Genomic DNA, 15,779 nt, shown 5'->3' with positions numbered 1-15,779 from the left:
TCAATATTCTCCAAATTAACTGTTGGCTTGAAAGCCATATTTATTACAGAAATAAAAACACAGGTATGTGCCATTTGTGTCATTTGAATTTCAAAACAATCAATGCAATTTACATTGGCGAGGCCCTGTAGAGATTGTTTCGGTGGGGTGTTTTGCTTTTAAGTGATATGTCAAAGACGAATTACTTCTGTGGTATTTAAATTCGTCTTTGCAAAATGTACAGATTACTTTTGTTTTATCCACAGAACCATCCGGCAGAGTTTTATACTGAAACCTTCCGTCTAAAAGTCCTTTCTTGGTCTAATCCATACTTCTTTGCACGTTGAACACACGTCGGCCACAACAGGAAATAAAAAAAACTGCAACCGCAGTTGTTGCGTTAATTTTTTTTAATGCATTAAATATTTCAAATTAATCGCATGCGTTAACGCACTAATTTTGACAGCACTAATATATATATATAAATATATATATATATATAGTCATGTTTCTGTTGTAGTCTAAATATTAATGGAGTTGAGGATGAGCTGTGTGAACATGAATGTTTCTCCCTGTGCTATTATTCATCTAAATGTGTCTAGCTGCTTATTATTGAGCAGAGCTTTTTACCTGACTAAGCACAGGTCGCCTCCAGGAGGTGAGGAAGTTCATCTTGATCAGTCCCCTATGTACAGCTACCCCCTCCCTTATCTCAAACACACCCACCAGTACCGCCGGCCATCTTTCAAAACCTGGCTCTGGACAGTGATGCTGCCACACTGCTGGGAGAAGATTCCACACAATGTGCTGGAGCAATGCAGCAAGGCGATCAAACTCTGGCATCTTCCACACAGCTGCAACCACAGAAAGACAGGTAAAATATTTTCCTTTCTAACATCTGAGGAAATAGTCTAATAAAGCAGTTTGTAGTGTAAGTTGTAAACTTTTTTTTTTGCAATTGACCAAAGCAACATACTTCTCTTACTTTTTTCTTTAAATGTTGTATAAAATAATTTTGTGATTATTTTAGAATGTAAACACTCTACAGATGAATGATTTTTAAGTTATTAGCCACAGTATTGATAATAATGGGGTGGAAGATTCAATTATATTATAAGCAGTTTAGAGAAGCATGCACATTGTGCCGATTTGGTTAGAATGATTCCGTACAAATCTACTTAACATGCCTTCCTAGAACCCGTGTTTCAGTCCGAAATCTATTGATTTTTATATTTAACAATACAATTCTACACACAGCTAACAATCCAAATCATAGCATGAAGAATAATAAAATGGTGATTTAAAATTAAATCTCAAAAATTTTGGCCAATTGAATATGCATGTTTAATAATAAATGTGATGAATAAAAAGTTCAGCTGCACCTGGGATGACTGATGTGACAACTTTGTACCTGGATCCCATGCTATCTTAAGCAATCTATTTTAAGATTCTTGAAGTTTAGACAGGACCGATTGAGTCTGATATTGGGAGGTAAGACGAAGAGACCCTAGTGTGCCTTATTGATTTTTCCCCCTCCCGCATCTCCCTGTCTCTCTCGCCAGAGCACTCTGTTCCTGTAGGCCTCATCTCTGCTGTCTGGCTGATGCATTCACTGCAACAAAAGACTTTAAACAGCCGTGCATGCAACTGAATTTCATTTTTTTTTTACGTGTCAGTGAAAATGTAAGATCAAATATATTCACTTTCTCTATTATATAAAAAGAACAAAACTTTAAGAACCAAATTATCCTTTTTATTGTTTCATGAACATAGTTTCTCTAAGCACATAAATGCTGTTTGTTGGCCATTTTAATGAAATATTTAGTTTTTTTTTGTTTAATTCTGTTTCTTTAACATATGCTATATGCATTTCTAATATAATTAAATAGGTTTTAATTAGGTTTTAATATAGGTTTTGAAAGCTATTAGGATTGCCAGACCTGTACACACACAATGTAAATAATGCAAACAATGTAAATAATATTCATCAGTAAGATTTGTGCTCTACTATGTCTGTCAAATACCTCAAAATAGTTTCCTAAAAGTTGTTTTTTAATACTAATGTTATTAAAGGTTGTATTAAATTTCATAGATGTGCTTGCTATATATACAGCTCTGAAAAAAAGAAACCCCTGCAAAATAATCAGTATCTTATGTTTTTTAACAGGTACATGTATTGTGAAATGAAGTTTTTTTTTGTGAATTGCTGACATGTTTCTACTAATTTAAAAATATAACTATTGTTATTTAGAGTATATACTGACAATGTCACAACACATCATAATAACCTATGATCATTATTTTTGCAAAGTTTTAATAACTCAAATAAAAAAAATGCTAATAATTTGATACCAAATCGTGTTAATGCCTTAACTAAATGATGTTAAGAAATCAGTATTTGGTAAAATAACCCCGATTTGCAATTACAGCTTTATGCATTTTGACATACTTTCCACCAGTCTTTCACATTGCTGTTGGGTGAATTCATACCATTTTTTTTGTAAAAAAGCAAACATCTCAGCTTTGCTTGATGGTTTGTGACCATCTATCTTCCTCTTGAAGACATTCCAGTAGTTTTCTGGAGTAAATTGCAGTGGTCACTTTTTTTCTTGGGAGCTTTATATCATGGTCATATATCATGGTTATTTTTTTTGTTGTAGTCTCAGTATTAATGGAATTTTGCATGAGCTGTGTGAACATTAATGAAACATTAAACATTACACCCTGTTCTAGAGCGAGAAAAGATATTCACCAGATATTTATTTCTTACTTTCACCCTTATGTTTATGCATCAAAATTACATCAACATGACAACTTTGTATTATATACATAACATATATATAAAACATTTGAGTTGGGCAGATAAACAAGACTGTTCCTACAGTATGCTCCACTGAGTTTTTACTTGCAAAAAACCTTGAACTTCAACTTTATCTCAACAACAATTTTTGTTCATAATAATGAACTGTGTAAGATTGTGTTGCTAATTCACTGTAAAAATGTGCATTTTCACACACAAAATTCAAAAGCTTTTTGTAACAAATGTTTAATATTTTTTAATAGGCAATAATTAATAATATGTTAGGTGGGACAAAATGTACAGGGTCCATTATTTTTTTAATCCCATGATACACCAAGTTGAAAATTGACTTCAAATAAATAGTTTATAATAATAATAATAATAATAATAATAATAATAATAATTACTCAAATGACCCTAGTCAAAATATTACATACTCTTATATTTGGGGTCTGTTAATACTTTCTCAAGCACATTTAATGCATAGGAATAGTCTGTGTATTTCTAAGTTATGGGGGAAACCTTGTGTTTATAGTCTATGCTGGCACTGACTTTACTAGATACTAAAATAAGGGGAAAGTGAAAGTACACTGAGTTTCCAACTTGACTCTGATCCAAAGTACAAGACAAGTTCCCCTGAGGAGCAGAGGAAGAAAGTGAAGATACTAGAGAAACCCTTGTAGTGTCATTGAGTCACTTTAAAGAGAACTCAACATGCAATGCATGCATGGGCACGAAATAATTTACTGGAAGGGAAGAAGAAAGGTCAAAATACAGGGTTAGGGTTTTTTTTCTTGCAAAGAAGAGTGGGTAGCATTACCACAAAGTGCTCTTTAAAAGAGAATGCAAGCTGTTGCTGATGTTCAAGGTGGCATCACACCACATTGTGAAGCAAGGACAGACCTAGGTAAACTTGGTAAACGGTGATTATTTACAATTTCTGTGATAATAAATAGCTTAAAATCTGAACATTATTATTATTATTATTATTATTATTATTATATAAAATACTATTTCAAATAAAACTTGATAACTCATTAATTATTTAAATGACAAACATCTTACAAATTCTACCAGGGGATGGTATTTCATGGCCATGAAAAGTATATTAGGCTATATATACAGTATTAATATTTATATAGAGCCTAAATATTGTATATAAATGGCAGCTACAGTGTGAATTCTAGCAGTACTGTGAACGGCTGCTGAGTTGAGGACTGATGAGTGATTTCTCTGCACTCCCTGCAGGGGGGATTTCACTGAGGTATTTACAAAATTGGAGGTGTTTGATGTGCCGCAGCCGATTTGCTCTGATCTCTGCTTATTTTAGCCCACACTCCCTGGAGATTCAGCACTATGGGGTAAATTCTTTTTTTTCTGGAGTATCATATCGAGATGTCAGGGAAAAGTGTGAGAGTGTGTGTCGGATGTCTGCGCAGTGTGTCTCTGTGTGTGTGTGTGTGTGTGTTTTCGCCGCATGAACGCGGTCTTGCTGCACTGAATTTGGATCTGTCCTGCCCGCCTTGTTCAACACCGTTTCCCTTAAATATGCTGATCGCTGTATGGAATGGAAAAGTTACCGGAGTGAGTTGTTTTGTCGTGCTGGTTAATTTGCCTTATTCCTAAACCGAATCTAATATTAGCATTTATATATTTTTTATATAAATAATCATATATATTAACAGCATGGTCTAACGGTGTGCAAATGTATGCTGTAAGTTATAACCGGTGAAGGATAGAAAGATTTAGATTTTCTTTATGCGTAAAAAAATCGTTCTGGATCGTTAAAATCCGTTATTTTGCGTGGGATCGGGTTGCTGAGGATCCGTGGTGCCTGTACACACACACACACACACACACACACACTCCGAGCAGCGTTTACTGGCCCGTCCCCACGTGAACGCTGCTGAGCTCCGGGCTTTTCTGCATTTGCTGCATGCATTACTAAACTGCAGTCTCCTTTGTTTTTCCCAGTGGAATGTGGAAATCACCGGCTGCGAGCCCACGCCGACTGTCAGACATCAGTCCCCAACTTCGACAGCTAAAATCCTTGGCCGTCGAAGAAGAAATAAAGGAGGACTTCAAGTCTTCCCGCTCGGTGGAAGACATAAAAAACGCGTCGATCGAGGAGCGCATCCTCAGGATCACCGGCTACTACGGATACCAGCCCTGGAGTTCAACTAACCCAGGTGACACGCGCGAATAAAGCATTACATGATCACACTCTTAACCTTGCCTTATTATCTCAGGGAAGTCACCCAGACAGTACAGGCAAACAAAAAACATCACAGGAGCATCCAGAACTGATGACAAATTTACAGTATACCTCCAAAAATCTAAGACCCCACTGCAGTGCTTTCCTTTGTTCTTCTCCTACCAATTTCATTAAAAAAAAAACTGTTGCACCATACCTGAAGCCTTTTATTTATATTATTTGACCATCCTATTATCATTCGTCATTAGTCAGAGTAACACTTAAAACTTAGCCTTTTGTTATTACTATACTAGTTATTAATAGATTTTTTTAAGGGTTTTTAAACCAAGTGTTGCATGAAGGTTCGATTCCCACCTTGTTCGTGAAATATTCTCCCCATGCTCCATAATTCCATAATCTGCCCTCAAAGGGTCCCTAGGGTCTAATAAACGCCAGGCCCTTGCTTTTGTCATTAGAGGAACTTAATTCCAGGCTTTATTCTGGTATACACCTTCCAAATTGTCCGTTGGCATACATGTAGCTAATTAATATAATTGTAGATCTGATAACTTGTTGATTCTAAAATATGCATTATGTCTAAACCTCCATGTATAAGTATTGAAGAAATAAACACCACTCTAACCATTTTCCTTACTCTTGCTCTCTCTTCCATGTCAGCATCATGAAAGCCAAAGTTGTTTTGAATGCATTTCAGGTTGTATTTCAGATGTGTAATTAATTTTGTATTATGTTGCTGTATGGCCACCTCTTATGGGGATAACAGTTTATGTTGGTCCACCCTACATTTATAGGTCTTATGTAGATTGTCTCTTTATAGTCACCAGATCTTATTATTCGGCCACCCTATTGGAAAAGATCTGTCCTCTGAAAAGGAGAATTAGGCTTCTTTGCCTCAGCAAAACCAAAAGTCATAGCTGTTTAAGACTTCCTAAACACTCAATTGATCTGTAAAATATACTGTAATGTCATCTCACTTTGTCCACAATACCTTTTTAGGTTGTTAATTATTGTGACCCAAGATGTTTAAAAAAAAATGTGTTAAAATATTGTGCTCAGTGTGTGAATAAGGTATAAGGAAAGTATGTCAAATCCCATATGATTCTGATTGTGTTTTAGGCAACATTGTCCCAGATACCTGCATATACACTGGTGCCTCTGTAACAATTCTTTTATGCAGATATGAACAATGAGCACTAAGTATGTCTGATATACAGCACTTTTCATATTAATATATTGTTTTGGGAATTTAAATGACACAAAAGAGTTAACACACTAAGAACTCACAGACACAATAATGTGTAAGCATTGCTTTCTGTCAAAGGTAAAAATATATTAAAAAAGTATTTTTTTGTTATCCTCATAAAGGCCTTTACTGAGAACAGATCTGATTTAGTGGGTTGTCTTGGATTTGAATGAAACCAATTGCAGCAATATTTAAAGTGTACAGTATGGTATGAAGCATTTTTGTTCCTAACCCAATCTCCAGAATAATGGAGCTTATTGCAGCCTGATGGAGAAGAAGCATGTGAAAAGCATATTTTCTTTGGTACTGTACGAACCATTTGGGTACAGCTTTTCCCTTTGCAATCAAGGGAAACACAGCATGAACTGAGGATAGAATTACTGTGTTGGGAGACTTAAAATGTAATCATACAGTAAATGTAGCTGCTTATCTCTATTTAAATGTATAGTTTACACCACATAATTTTTTTTACACCATAACAGACCTTTAATATAACGAATTGCTCAATCATAATAGTTTTATTCCAAAACTATTGATAAATATTACCTCTCTCCATATATCATTATCCGTCATCACTGATAAAGTAGCCTATATTATTTGCACAATAATTTAGGCTAATCAGTAATCAGTGCACACCATTTTAAAGTGGCCTTTAATTTCAAGCCATATACAATTTTCTATTGACTATTGTATCTCATCTCTGTTCTATGTACTGAACTATATTATTATTTTGCTCCAGTATAGTTACTATAGTCATGAACGTGACTATTTTTGATGAGTCATCAATGGTAGACTAGCTTGCTCTCTTTCATACATCACCTGATTTGTATGCACACTCATGCACCATCTCTCAGTGTATTATTGCAGTGTAGTGATGAAAAGGGCCTTCTCATGTATATTACTGACTAATTCTGTAGTGCAATACATCTTGGTTTATCTCCAAAAGTTAACCTTATACTCTGTAAACTATACATATGTAAACCATATCCATAATAACGCATTATATTCTGTACTGACCGAATTGTTTAATAAGAATGTGTAATTGGAAATGCACATAAAAAAAGAGTAAAAAACGTTACATCTGGATCTGCTGATGGGTTCAGGGACTATAAAAGGTAATACACATATACTGTAGGTGCCTAGTCTGCAATCAGGCCTAAAGGACAGACTCTGGCGTAGTTTGTTCCCTTTTGACATCTTTAAACATCTATCCACATTCTGGTGATGCAGCGATCAGAGCTGGGATCATTGATCTTGAGAGTGTGACAGTGACTCTCGATTTGCAAGGTGAAATATGTAGGGTGGCAGATTCTGTCTAAATTAAACAGAAATCAATGGTTAGATGAGAGTTAGTGGTCAAACAGTGTAACAGTTGAGGCTACCAAAGATAAATCTGAGTCACTGCCAGTAAAGTCACTGGGTTTTTGAGTGCAAAACAAGTTAAGATTTGATTTTTTAATTATATTTTTATAATTAAATTATTTTTATTGACACCTAATTATTATGCTTAGTCATCAGTCAAATTAAATTAGTTACACTAAGATTTAACAAATTACCCAGATGTGTGTAATAGTAAGATTCTGGCTATTTATTGGACTTATTGAGCTTTTTTATTTGTAAACATTTAATTGATTGAGTATGTTAGGTTCCAGTTGAAACCATATATAGGCCCATAGTTTTCAGTTATTAAAGTTTTAGTTAGCCCTATTAAAATAAGTGTCTGGTAATGTTGACTATAGCTATTTTCATAAAACTAATAGCTTTTTATATGAAAAATTTGGACTTCCTGACATGTCTTCAAGGGGGAAAGAGAACAATGAAAAGACTTCTGTCATAAAAAGTATGACAAAAGAATAATAATCTCAGTGATGAATGAAGAATGTAGGCAATTCAGATAGCACCTTATTGTTTGAGTCTACAGAAAGAGTCTGGCAGATCTTCTGTAAATCAGATGAGATTGCAGTTTACAAAACTAAGAAGACAAAGTAATGAACTGTAACAATGATAGGCTTTAAATGAGGCTTATGTAAGGTGTTTCTCATATACAAAATGTGTACTTGGTGAGATAAAAAAGAAAAATATATTTGATATAATTTCAGAAATTCTGTCTGGTCCTGATATTAATTTGTGCTACAGTATATATGACATACAGTATATTTTAGCAACACTGTGTACTGAACAAAGTGTGATTTAGAAGTCTGGACCATGATTGCTTCTGATAATTTCTGACCAGAACAGGAGTCCAGCATCTTAACTCATGGTCTCCAGGGTCACTGTGATGGAATTATGAATGTCTCAGTCTTCTCTCTCTCTCTCTCTCTCTCTCTCTTTCTCTCTCTCTCTCTCTCTCTCTCTCTCTCTCTTTCTCTCTTTTGCCCAGACCTTTGGTTTATTAACTGCTGCAATGAGAGCTTTATAAAGCTCTGGTACATGGTAATTCACTTGAAATAGGCCCTAAATATTCTGTAACAACTCTCGCTATGATAAAGCAATCTGAACCAAAAAAAAAGAAAAGAAATGCCTTGACGCGTGCGTAATTGCATTACATGCAATGCTGGAAGTGATCTCCATTTTCTGACAGACACATTTTGATGCGGCCCTTCATGTTCCAAAGTGTATCAGCAAGTCAGGAACAGCATATTTCTTTCAAATTCATCACTAAAGACATCACTTAAACAAATTGATGACCCAATAGATTGGTGAAGGGGTATGACGTTAAACGGCGCAATTGCTGTCTGGTGCCTACCTTATCGGCCTGTCTCAGGAGCATTCCAGCGTGTTCAAAGCTCCATATACTAAGGAACACATTGTATGTTTTGTTCAGATTTCTTCGTGCTAGCGAGAGTTAATACAGAATATTCGGGGGCCTCATTCTATATAATAAGTACCACAATGAATGTAATTAACTTTCATGTCAATACAGTATGTCATGGATGATGAATAAGTTACATGACGATGGAGCTGTGTATTATTGGTCACACATAATAATTTTTTTCTGTATTTGTCAAACACAATTATTTTACAATTCTTTAAATTATGCTATTGAGTGTCTTGTTTTCGGCACTCTGTAATTCTGCCTCTCATCAAACAGCTCAACCTGGATCATAACTTAAGTTATAGTCAGGTAGTTTGACACTGGCTATTGTGTCATTTTAGATACTGTATGCTGAATCTTACTGCTGCCTTCAATACAATAGATCACAATATTTTTTTACATCATCTTAACATGAAGGTAGTGCTTCAGGGTACGACTTTAGATTGGTTTTCATCATTCCTATCAGACCACATTTGTGCTGTACAAAGGGGCACACCTACATCCTCTTTAGCTCCTGTTACTGTACCTATGGAATGCCTCAAGGTTCCATTTTGGGCCCAGTCTTGCTTCCACTGGGTAATTATTTTCAAAACTATGGAGTGTCATGTCACTGTTATGCAGATTATACTCAATTATGTCAACCTCTGAATTCTAGGGATATTCATTACCTAAATACTTTTTTCTGATTGCATAAACGAGGTCAAGAAATGGCTTGCTAAGAACTTTTTCCAGACGAATATGAATAAGTCGGAGGCCCTTGGCCCTTTTCATAATACTTAAAGTATTGCTTATAACTTGAGTCCCTTTTTTCCTAACATCTTTCTCTGCGCAAAAAATGTCTTGGCATTATCTCTGTTTCTAGTTTTGGATTCGATACACAAATAAACTTTGTTGTGCAGAGTAGTTTTTACCAGCTCAGACACATTTTTAAACTGAAACCAATTTTCTTATTTAAAGATCTGGACATTTCACCTTAATTATTGCAATTCTCTATGTACGGGAGTTTGTCAGTCTGCAGTACACTGTTTGCAACTTGTCCAAAGTGCTGCTAAATTTCTCCCTGGCATGAGATTAAGAGACAATATTTCACTAGTCTTGGCATGTTTACATTGGCCTCTAGTCAAGTATAGAGTATATTAAAACTTTTTACTGTGAGTTTTCAAGTCCTTACACGGTTGCACTCCGCAGTACATAGTTGACATGATCAATTCAAATACATCAGGCCGGGCTTTATGCTCTACTGATATGCTTCTTCTTAGCGTCCCACAGTCTCGATTAAAACACAAGGGTGATCAAACTTTTTTATTAGCTGTGCCTAGCTTTTGGAAGAACAGAAATATTCTTTAAGACTCATCTTTTCTCTTCGACTTACCACTGTCCTGAATTTTTGTATCCAACCAAGTTACACACTTAGAAGGTGCTTTTTTTTGTAGAGTCTTTATTTATTTTATTTTGTTGTTTGTTTCATTTCACTTTGTACTGTATGTTGGAGTCCTATTATATTGTATGTTGTGTCTTTTTTTTTTTAACATTTTCTTATACTTAGTCTTAAAATTTCCTATACTGTAAATTCCTTATATTTTCTTATGCAGTTTAAATTCCTTAGCTGTATATCCTTTTGGTAAGCTTTGGCATTCAAATGTGCTTTAAAAATAAATTGAATTTAATAATTGATAATACAGTATACTGAACTAATTTTACTACCATTAATGACTGGACCTGCAATAATGAGTCTATTTAAACGTTGCAATTGTGGGCACCGATATGATTAAAACTATAAATATAAGAGGATATAGCCATGCTGCAGAATTTTTTTTTTTGACCTGGAAAACTTACATTTTGTTCCGATCTATACAAACTCTATAGAGGTATGACAATAAAACTCATTCGTCTTAATATAACTAGACTTATAAGTTAAGAAATGTTTATCATTGATTTGTTATCTTTTAACTCACTAAAATTAACAGGTCACATATAGGATTTCGAGAGTTTTGCTCCACATTTATATCATTTACATTATATTGACATTTATGGTACTTGGCAGATGCTCTTATCCAGAGCGACTAATATGAGTGCTTTCAAGTTTGCATCAATAAATATATCCTTACACAGGTCCACTAGGTTACTAACTAGAATTAGAGTTTATAAACAGATACTGTACGTCTATAGTCGTCGTTATCACTGTGTGTTGTGTCTGTTTCTGCAGTTGTGGAGAAGCCAAACAAAGAGAGGGTGGAAGTGAAGGTTGACAACCAAATCGGGACAAATGTGATAACTGTAGAGAGTACAAGTAGGCAGCAAAAGGTACGTTGCTGTCTGTGCTGGACTGTAGCCCACCTGAGGCAGGCGCTCTGGGGGGTCACTGTAGTTCTCTGTGTGTGTTTTTCTTGGACGGGATCAACTCAGCTAGCCAAAATAACACTCAAAGAGCTCAATGTTCCCTTCACTCTCACCTGGTTCTCTACCTCCTGGAACTGCCTCCTTTTCCCTTTGTACTACATGGGCCATCTGTGCTGGAGCAAAGACAGGCAGAGCATTCGACAGCGCCTCAGGTGAGAGATAGTGGATAATCTTCAAAGGGCTGACGAAGTTGGGTGTAAACTTATGATTAGCAGAAAAGGCCAAAGGAAAAAAAAAGCCTGGCTCTTGTTCTGTTTTTTTCTAATCTGATTTATTTTGACAGCTCATTAGGAGCTGAAAAGTCTTTAAATCATATTTTTGTCTGCTTATTTCCTTAGCACTAACAAAGACTGACTTGTGCTTACTGTGTATGACACTGATGTAAGTTCACACTGAGTGACGATCAGTGTTTTGTGTGTGTGCATAAACACAGGGAGTGCTGTCAGTTCCTGGGTGATGATGGACTGTCAGTGAAAACGCTGCTGTCAGTAGTGGCACCGTTTGGAGTGCTGTGGACGCTCACCAGCTACTTGTATCTGCAGGGTCTACGCAGGATTCCCACAACAGATGCCTCAGCTCTCTTTTGCTGCAGCCGTGCATTTGTCTTTCTCATCTCCTGGATTGTGCTACGTGATCGCTTCCTGGGTGTCAGGGTGAGATTGACACTGTGAGGACATTTGGATTTTCTATTAAGCAAAAGAAAACAAATCTGACTACAGAAAAAAGCACTAACTAACAATACAAAGTAGGCTTGTTACAGTGTCACAAATTCTCAGTTTTTTATTATATTTTTTTCAAAACAGATTAATATGCATTGTTTATTGTAGATGTTTCCGTAGTCATATGTCCCTTAAACAAAACATTTTAGGGGCCTACAAATATTTCAGACTAACTGACATTACTCACACTACTTTCAAAAAAAGCCTGTATACTATTCCTCATATTAAAATATTGTTTATTGCACATCATATTTGGATTGGAAAGCATAGCCCAATTCATGTCATAACTATAATAATCCCACCTCTACCCTCAGCAGGACAAGTATGCTGCCTTAACTGTTAACGCTTTAGGTATTTATAAGCTTATAGGTACCAGGGATATACAGATATTTTTTAATAAAGAATTTCACATTTCCATTTTAAAAATAAACAGACTTCAAGGTTAAGGATAAAGAAATTGTTTTATAAGCTTTGTGCAAGAATAACCCCTGTACATTTTTTTTAACTCAGATGTGAATTATGAATAATCAAGATTTTATTTAGGATGACACAATTTTATAAATAGATCAGATTGGGTTTATTTTGATACATACTGCCAATGCAATTTAAACTTCGATATGTAACTATTAAATGTACTATTTTGAATCCAAATGTACACTGCCTGAACAGAAAAAGTTGTTATTTCAAAAGGGTCGAATGGGCTGGATTCAAAGCGTATAAATGGACATCATGCATAATGGCCAGTGTACAAGCCTCTGTAGGTTGATTTGGGGTTGTTACCCTTGGTCAAGTCTAGGCTCAGCAATGTTATGAGGCAATAAATTGAAGTCATCTAATAACCTGAATGCAAAGAATGACCAGGATGTCACATCAATGGAGTTTGTGTGTGCTGGAATCAAAGCTAAAGGTGATTGTATGAAATCGTAGTGTGTGCAAAATGTTTTTTTTTGGCCAGGCAATGTAGAAGCAAATAGGCTAACAGCAAATAATGGCACAAATGATCTCATTAAGAGGTCGTTTTTTACCAATATTTATTTATCCCCTCAAAAGTATTTAAAAATAAACAAATTCATAAATTATCAACAAACTCTACATAAATTCTCGACTATGTATATATTACCTGTTATAAATTGCAGCCTTTTTTGATTAATTGTTCAGCACTAATTTGGATTCAAAAACCATGGAACTTTCTAAGCTGAAACATCTCTTTCTGTCAGCCTTCAAAAAAAAAAAAAAAAAAAAGAATTTTGTTTCTTCTTTGCTGCAGATTGTTGCAGCTATTTTAGCTATTGCAGGCATAGTAATGATAACGTACGCTGATGGATTTCACAGTCACTCTGTGATTGGCATTTCCTTGGTGGTTGGATCTGCATCAACAGCAGCCATGTACAAGGTAACGCTAGATATAGCACTATATGTTTTATACTGAGCAGTAAAGTGCTGCATTGTTTTATGCCGGTACTGACTACTGAGTGATTTATGACCCTCCTATTTTCTCTCCACAGGTACTGTTCAGGTTGGTTTTGGGCAGTGCCAAGCTGGGTGAAGCTGCATTGTACTTGACTGTCCTTGGAGGAGCCAACTTGGTCTTCGTCAGCATTGTACCCATTATTCTACTCCTAACTGGAGCTGAGGATTTTGGCTCGCCCAGAGATATACCTTGGCACAGTCTATGTTGTACTGCTGCACTACTGCTGGGTAAGGTTACTGTGAAAGGTTCCCTTTCATTTTGGAATGTAAATGTACACACACACATGGCATGTGATGTCATCCATTACTAATCATTATTGTCCTTTGTTTTTACAGGTGTGTTTCTGTGAATTGAATATGCTGTGTTGTTTTTGTTGTTTTTTTGTCCTAGTGTTCAATTTCCTGATAAATTTTGGTGTTTTGGTAACACTTCCTACATTGATTTCTTTGAGCATTGTCCTCAGTGTACCTGTTAATGCTGGTGAGTTACCCTCATACTGTACCTGTGTAACATGGATTGTCTCAATTTTTTAGTCATTTTAATACCTGTGTTTTAACATGCAATTGTGATGTAACTGCACTATAACAATACAAGCAGCTACAATGTAACTATTAAACATTTTATAATGGGGTGCAACAGAGTTCCCCAAATATATCCTGTATATCTATCTAAAAAGGATAGTGTAACCCCATAATAGGTGGTCTAAAGTCATATAATTAATTTAATCATACTTGATTTTTACACTAATTTCCAATCAAAGAACGGGAAGATCAAATCAGACTAAAAATCAAGTATAATTCTTTTAGTTAATCAAACCAATTAAAATTAGATAAGTAATTGGTGCAATAATAGTTTCTCATAAAGTAATTACACTACAAGGGCACATTAACAATCTACATACATAGGTAGTTACCAAAAGGTTGTCAGAGAACATTGTAGATCAAACTTATATTATATCCATGAAAGTAAAAACCTATATGCATACTTCCAATCTAATATTTGTATTTGTATTCATTTATAACACAATATGTTTATTCTGGATAATGTATAAATACAGTATTCAGTTACACCCCTTATGTAAACTGTTACAGGTGATTTATAATATTTTTTTTTAAAAAAAAAAAAAAAAAAAAAACTTTCAGATTGCGACTTTATCTTTGTACCCTTTACACAAACACTTAATATGTAATTCAAAATTGCAGATAAGTATTTAGCCATCAGGTACACTTGTCTACTTTCACAGTGATCAGTAGTTATATTATAGTTGCTTGTATAGTGTTTATGTGTAACTACATACTGTATATATTAAACGCACTTAGTATAAAGTTTGTCAAAATTCACCTATGACCTACCTGCCCTCTTTTTTCCCCCAGTAATAGACCACTATATGTGTGAGATCCAGTTCAACAGTGTGCGTATCATTGCCGTGTCCACCATCTGCTTGGGCTTCCTGTTGCTATTACTCCCAGAGGACTGGGATCACTATCTGCTGCAGCTTCACTCTATGGTGTTTCGCAGGAAGAAGCCACAAGATGGAAGCAGAGACACACCCCCTGAAACACTACAAGCTTATTCTAGCAAGACAGGGAACTGCAACACTAAAACAGCATGTTCTCGTTAAGCCGATTTTTTGCATCATGTCACAAGAGGAGCATTGCACTCAAATCAAAATAACAGTGACTACATAAAAGGATGAATTTATGTAGGATTGCAGATTTGGATCAGTGGACTATGCAGTGCCTCTTCAAACGAGATTTACAAAGACTGTCAAAATATGACGTATAAGATAAATCCATGAATCCATTTTTTATTTATTGCATCAAAGCACAAGACTGCATAATGTAGCATCTTGCATAATTCAGAGTTGTTGATGACATTGATTTATGCTGCACTTGTTTTGTATTGGACAATTATGCTTAATACAGCTGACTCTATTGTGACCTTAATAAATACCCCATTCATTCTTAACCTATTCTAATACAATATAATACATTATAATGCTGTTGTATGGACTGAAAGCATATATGGATATACAGAGTACTAATCTTCTATTTCAATGCATTGCCACAGCATTTACATTGATGCTTTCATAAAAACAATATATACGCAAATTGATTATCTCTATATTGGCATTTTA

The 15,779-nt window shown here is 35.2% G+C and overlaps 1 protein-coding gene across 1 annotated transcript; it reads left to right on the top strand.

Annotated features, from left to right (window-relative positions):
* Positions 1-794: 794 nt before the first annotated feature.
* slc35f3a (solute carrier family 35 member F3a) lies at positions 795-15,704 on the top strand. Its single transcript, XM_053511149.1, has 8 exons — positions 795-853; positions 4,754-4,968; positions 11,259-11,604; positions 11,886-12,105; positions 13,439-13,564; positions 13,677-13,869; positions 14,033-14,122; positions 15,016-15,704. Exons 1-8 carry the CDS (start codon positions 795-797, stop codon positions 15,261-15,263), a joined length of 1,497 nt encoding a protein of 498 aa, XP_053367124.1. The 3' UTR covers positions 15,264-15,704.
* The last annotated feature ends 75 nt before the right edge of the window (positions 15,705-15,779 follow it).

Source organism: Clarias gariepinus, chromosome 14 (assembly GCF_024256425.1).
Source record: "Clarias gariepinus isolate MV-2021 ecotype Netherlands chromosome 14, CGAR_prim_01v2, whole genome shotgun sequence".
NCBI classification, from domain to species: domain Eukaryota; kingdom Metazoa; phylum Chordata; class Actinopteri; order Siluriformes; family Clariidae; genus Clarias; species Clarias gariepinus.
This window is presented reverse-complemented; position numbering and strand designations above follow the sequence as displayed.

Bases quoted from the DNA above. Each gene is read 5' to 3' on its own strand.
- slc35f3a (XM_053511149.1), top strand. From the start codon at position 795: ATGCAGCAAGGCGATCAAACTCTGGCATCTTCCACACAGCTGCAACCA. The intron at 854-4,753 runs GTAAAATATTTT...TGTTTTTCCCAG, and splicing joins CTGCAACCACAGAAAGACAG to TGGAATGTGGAAATCACCGG. The intron at 12,106-13,438 runs GTGAGATTGACA...TCTTTGCTGCAG, and splicing joins ATCGCTTCCTGGGTGTCAGG to ATTGTTGCAGCTATTTTAGC.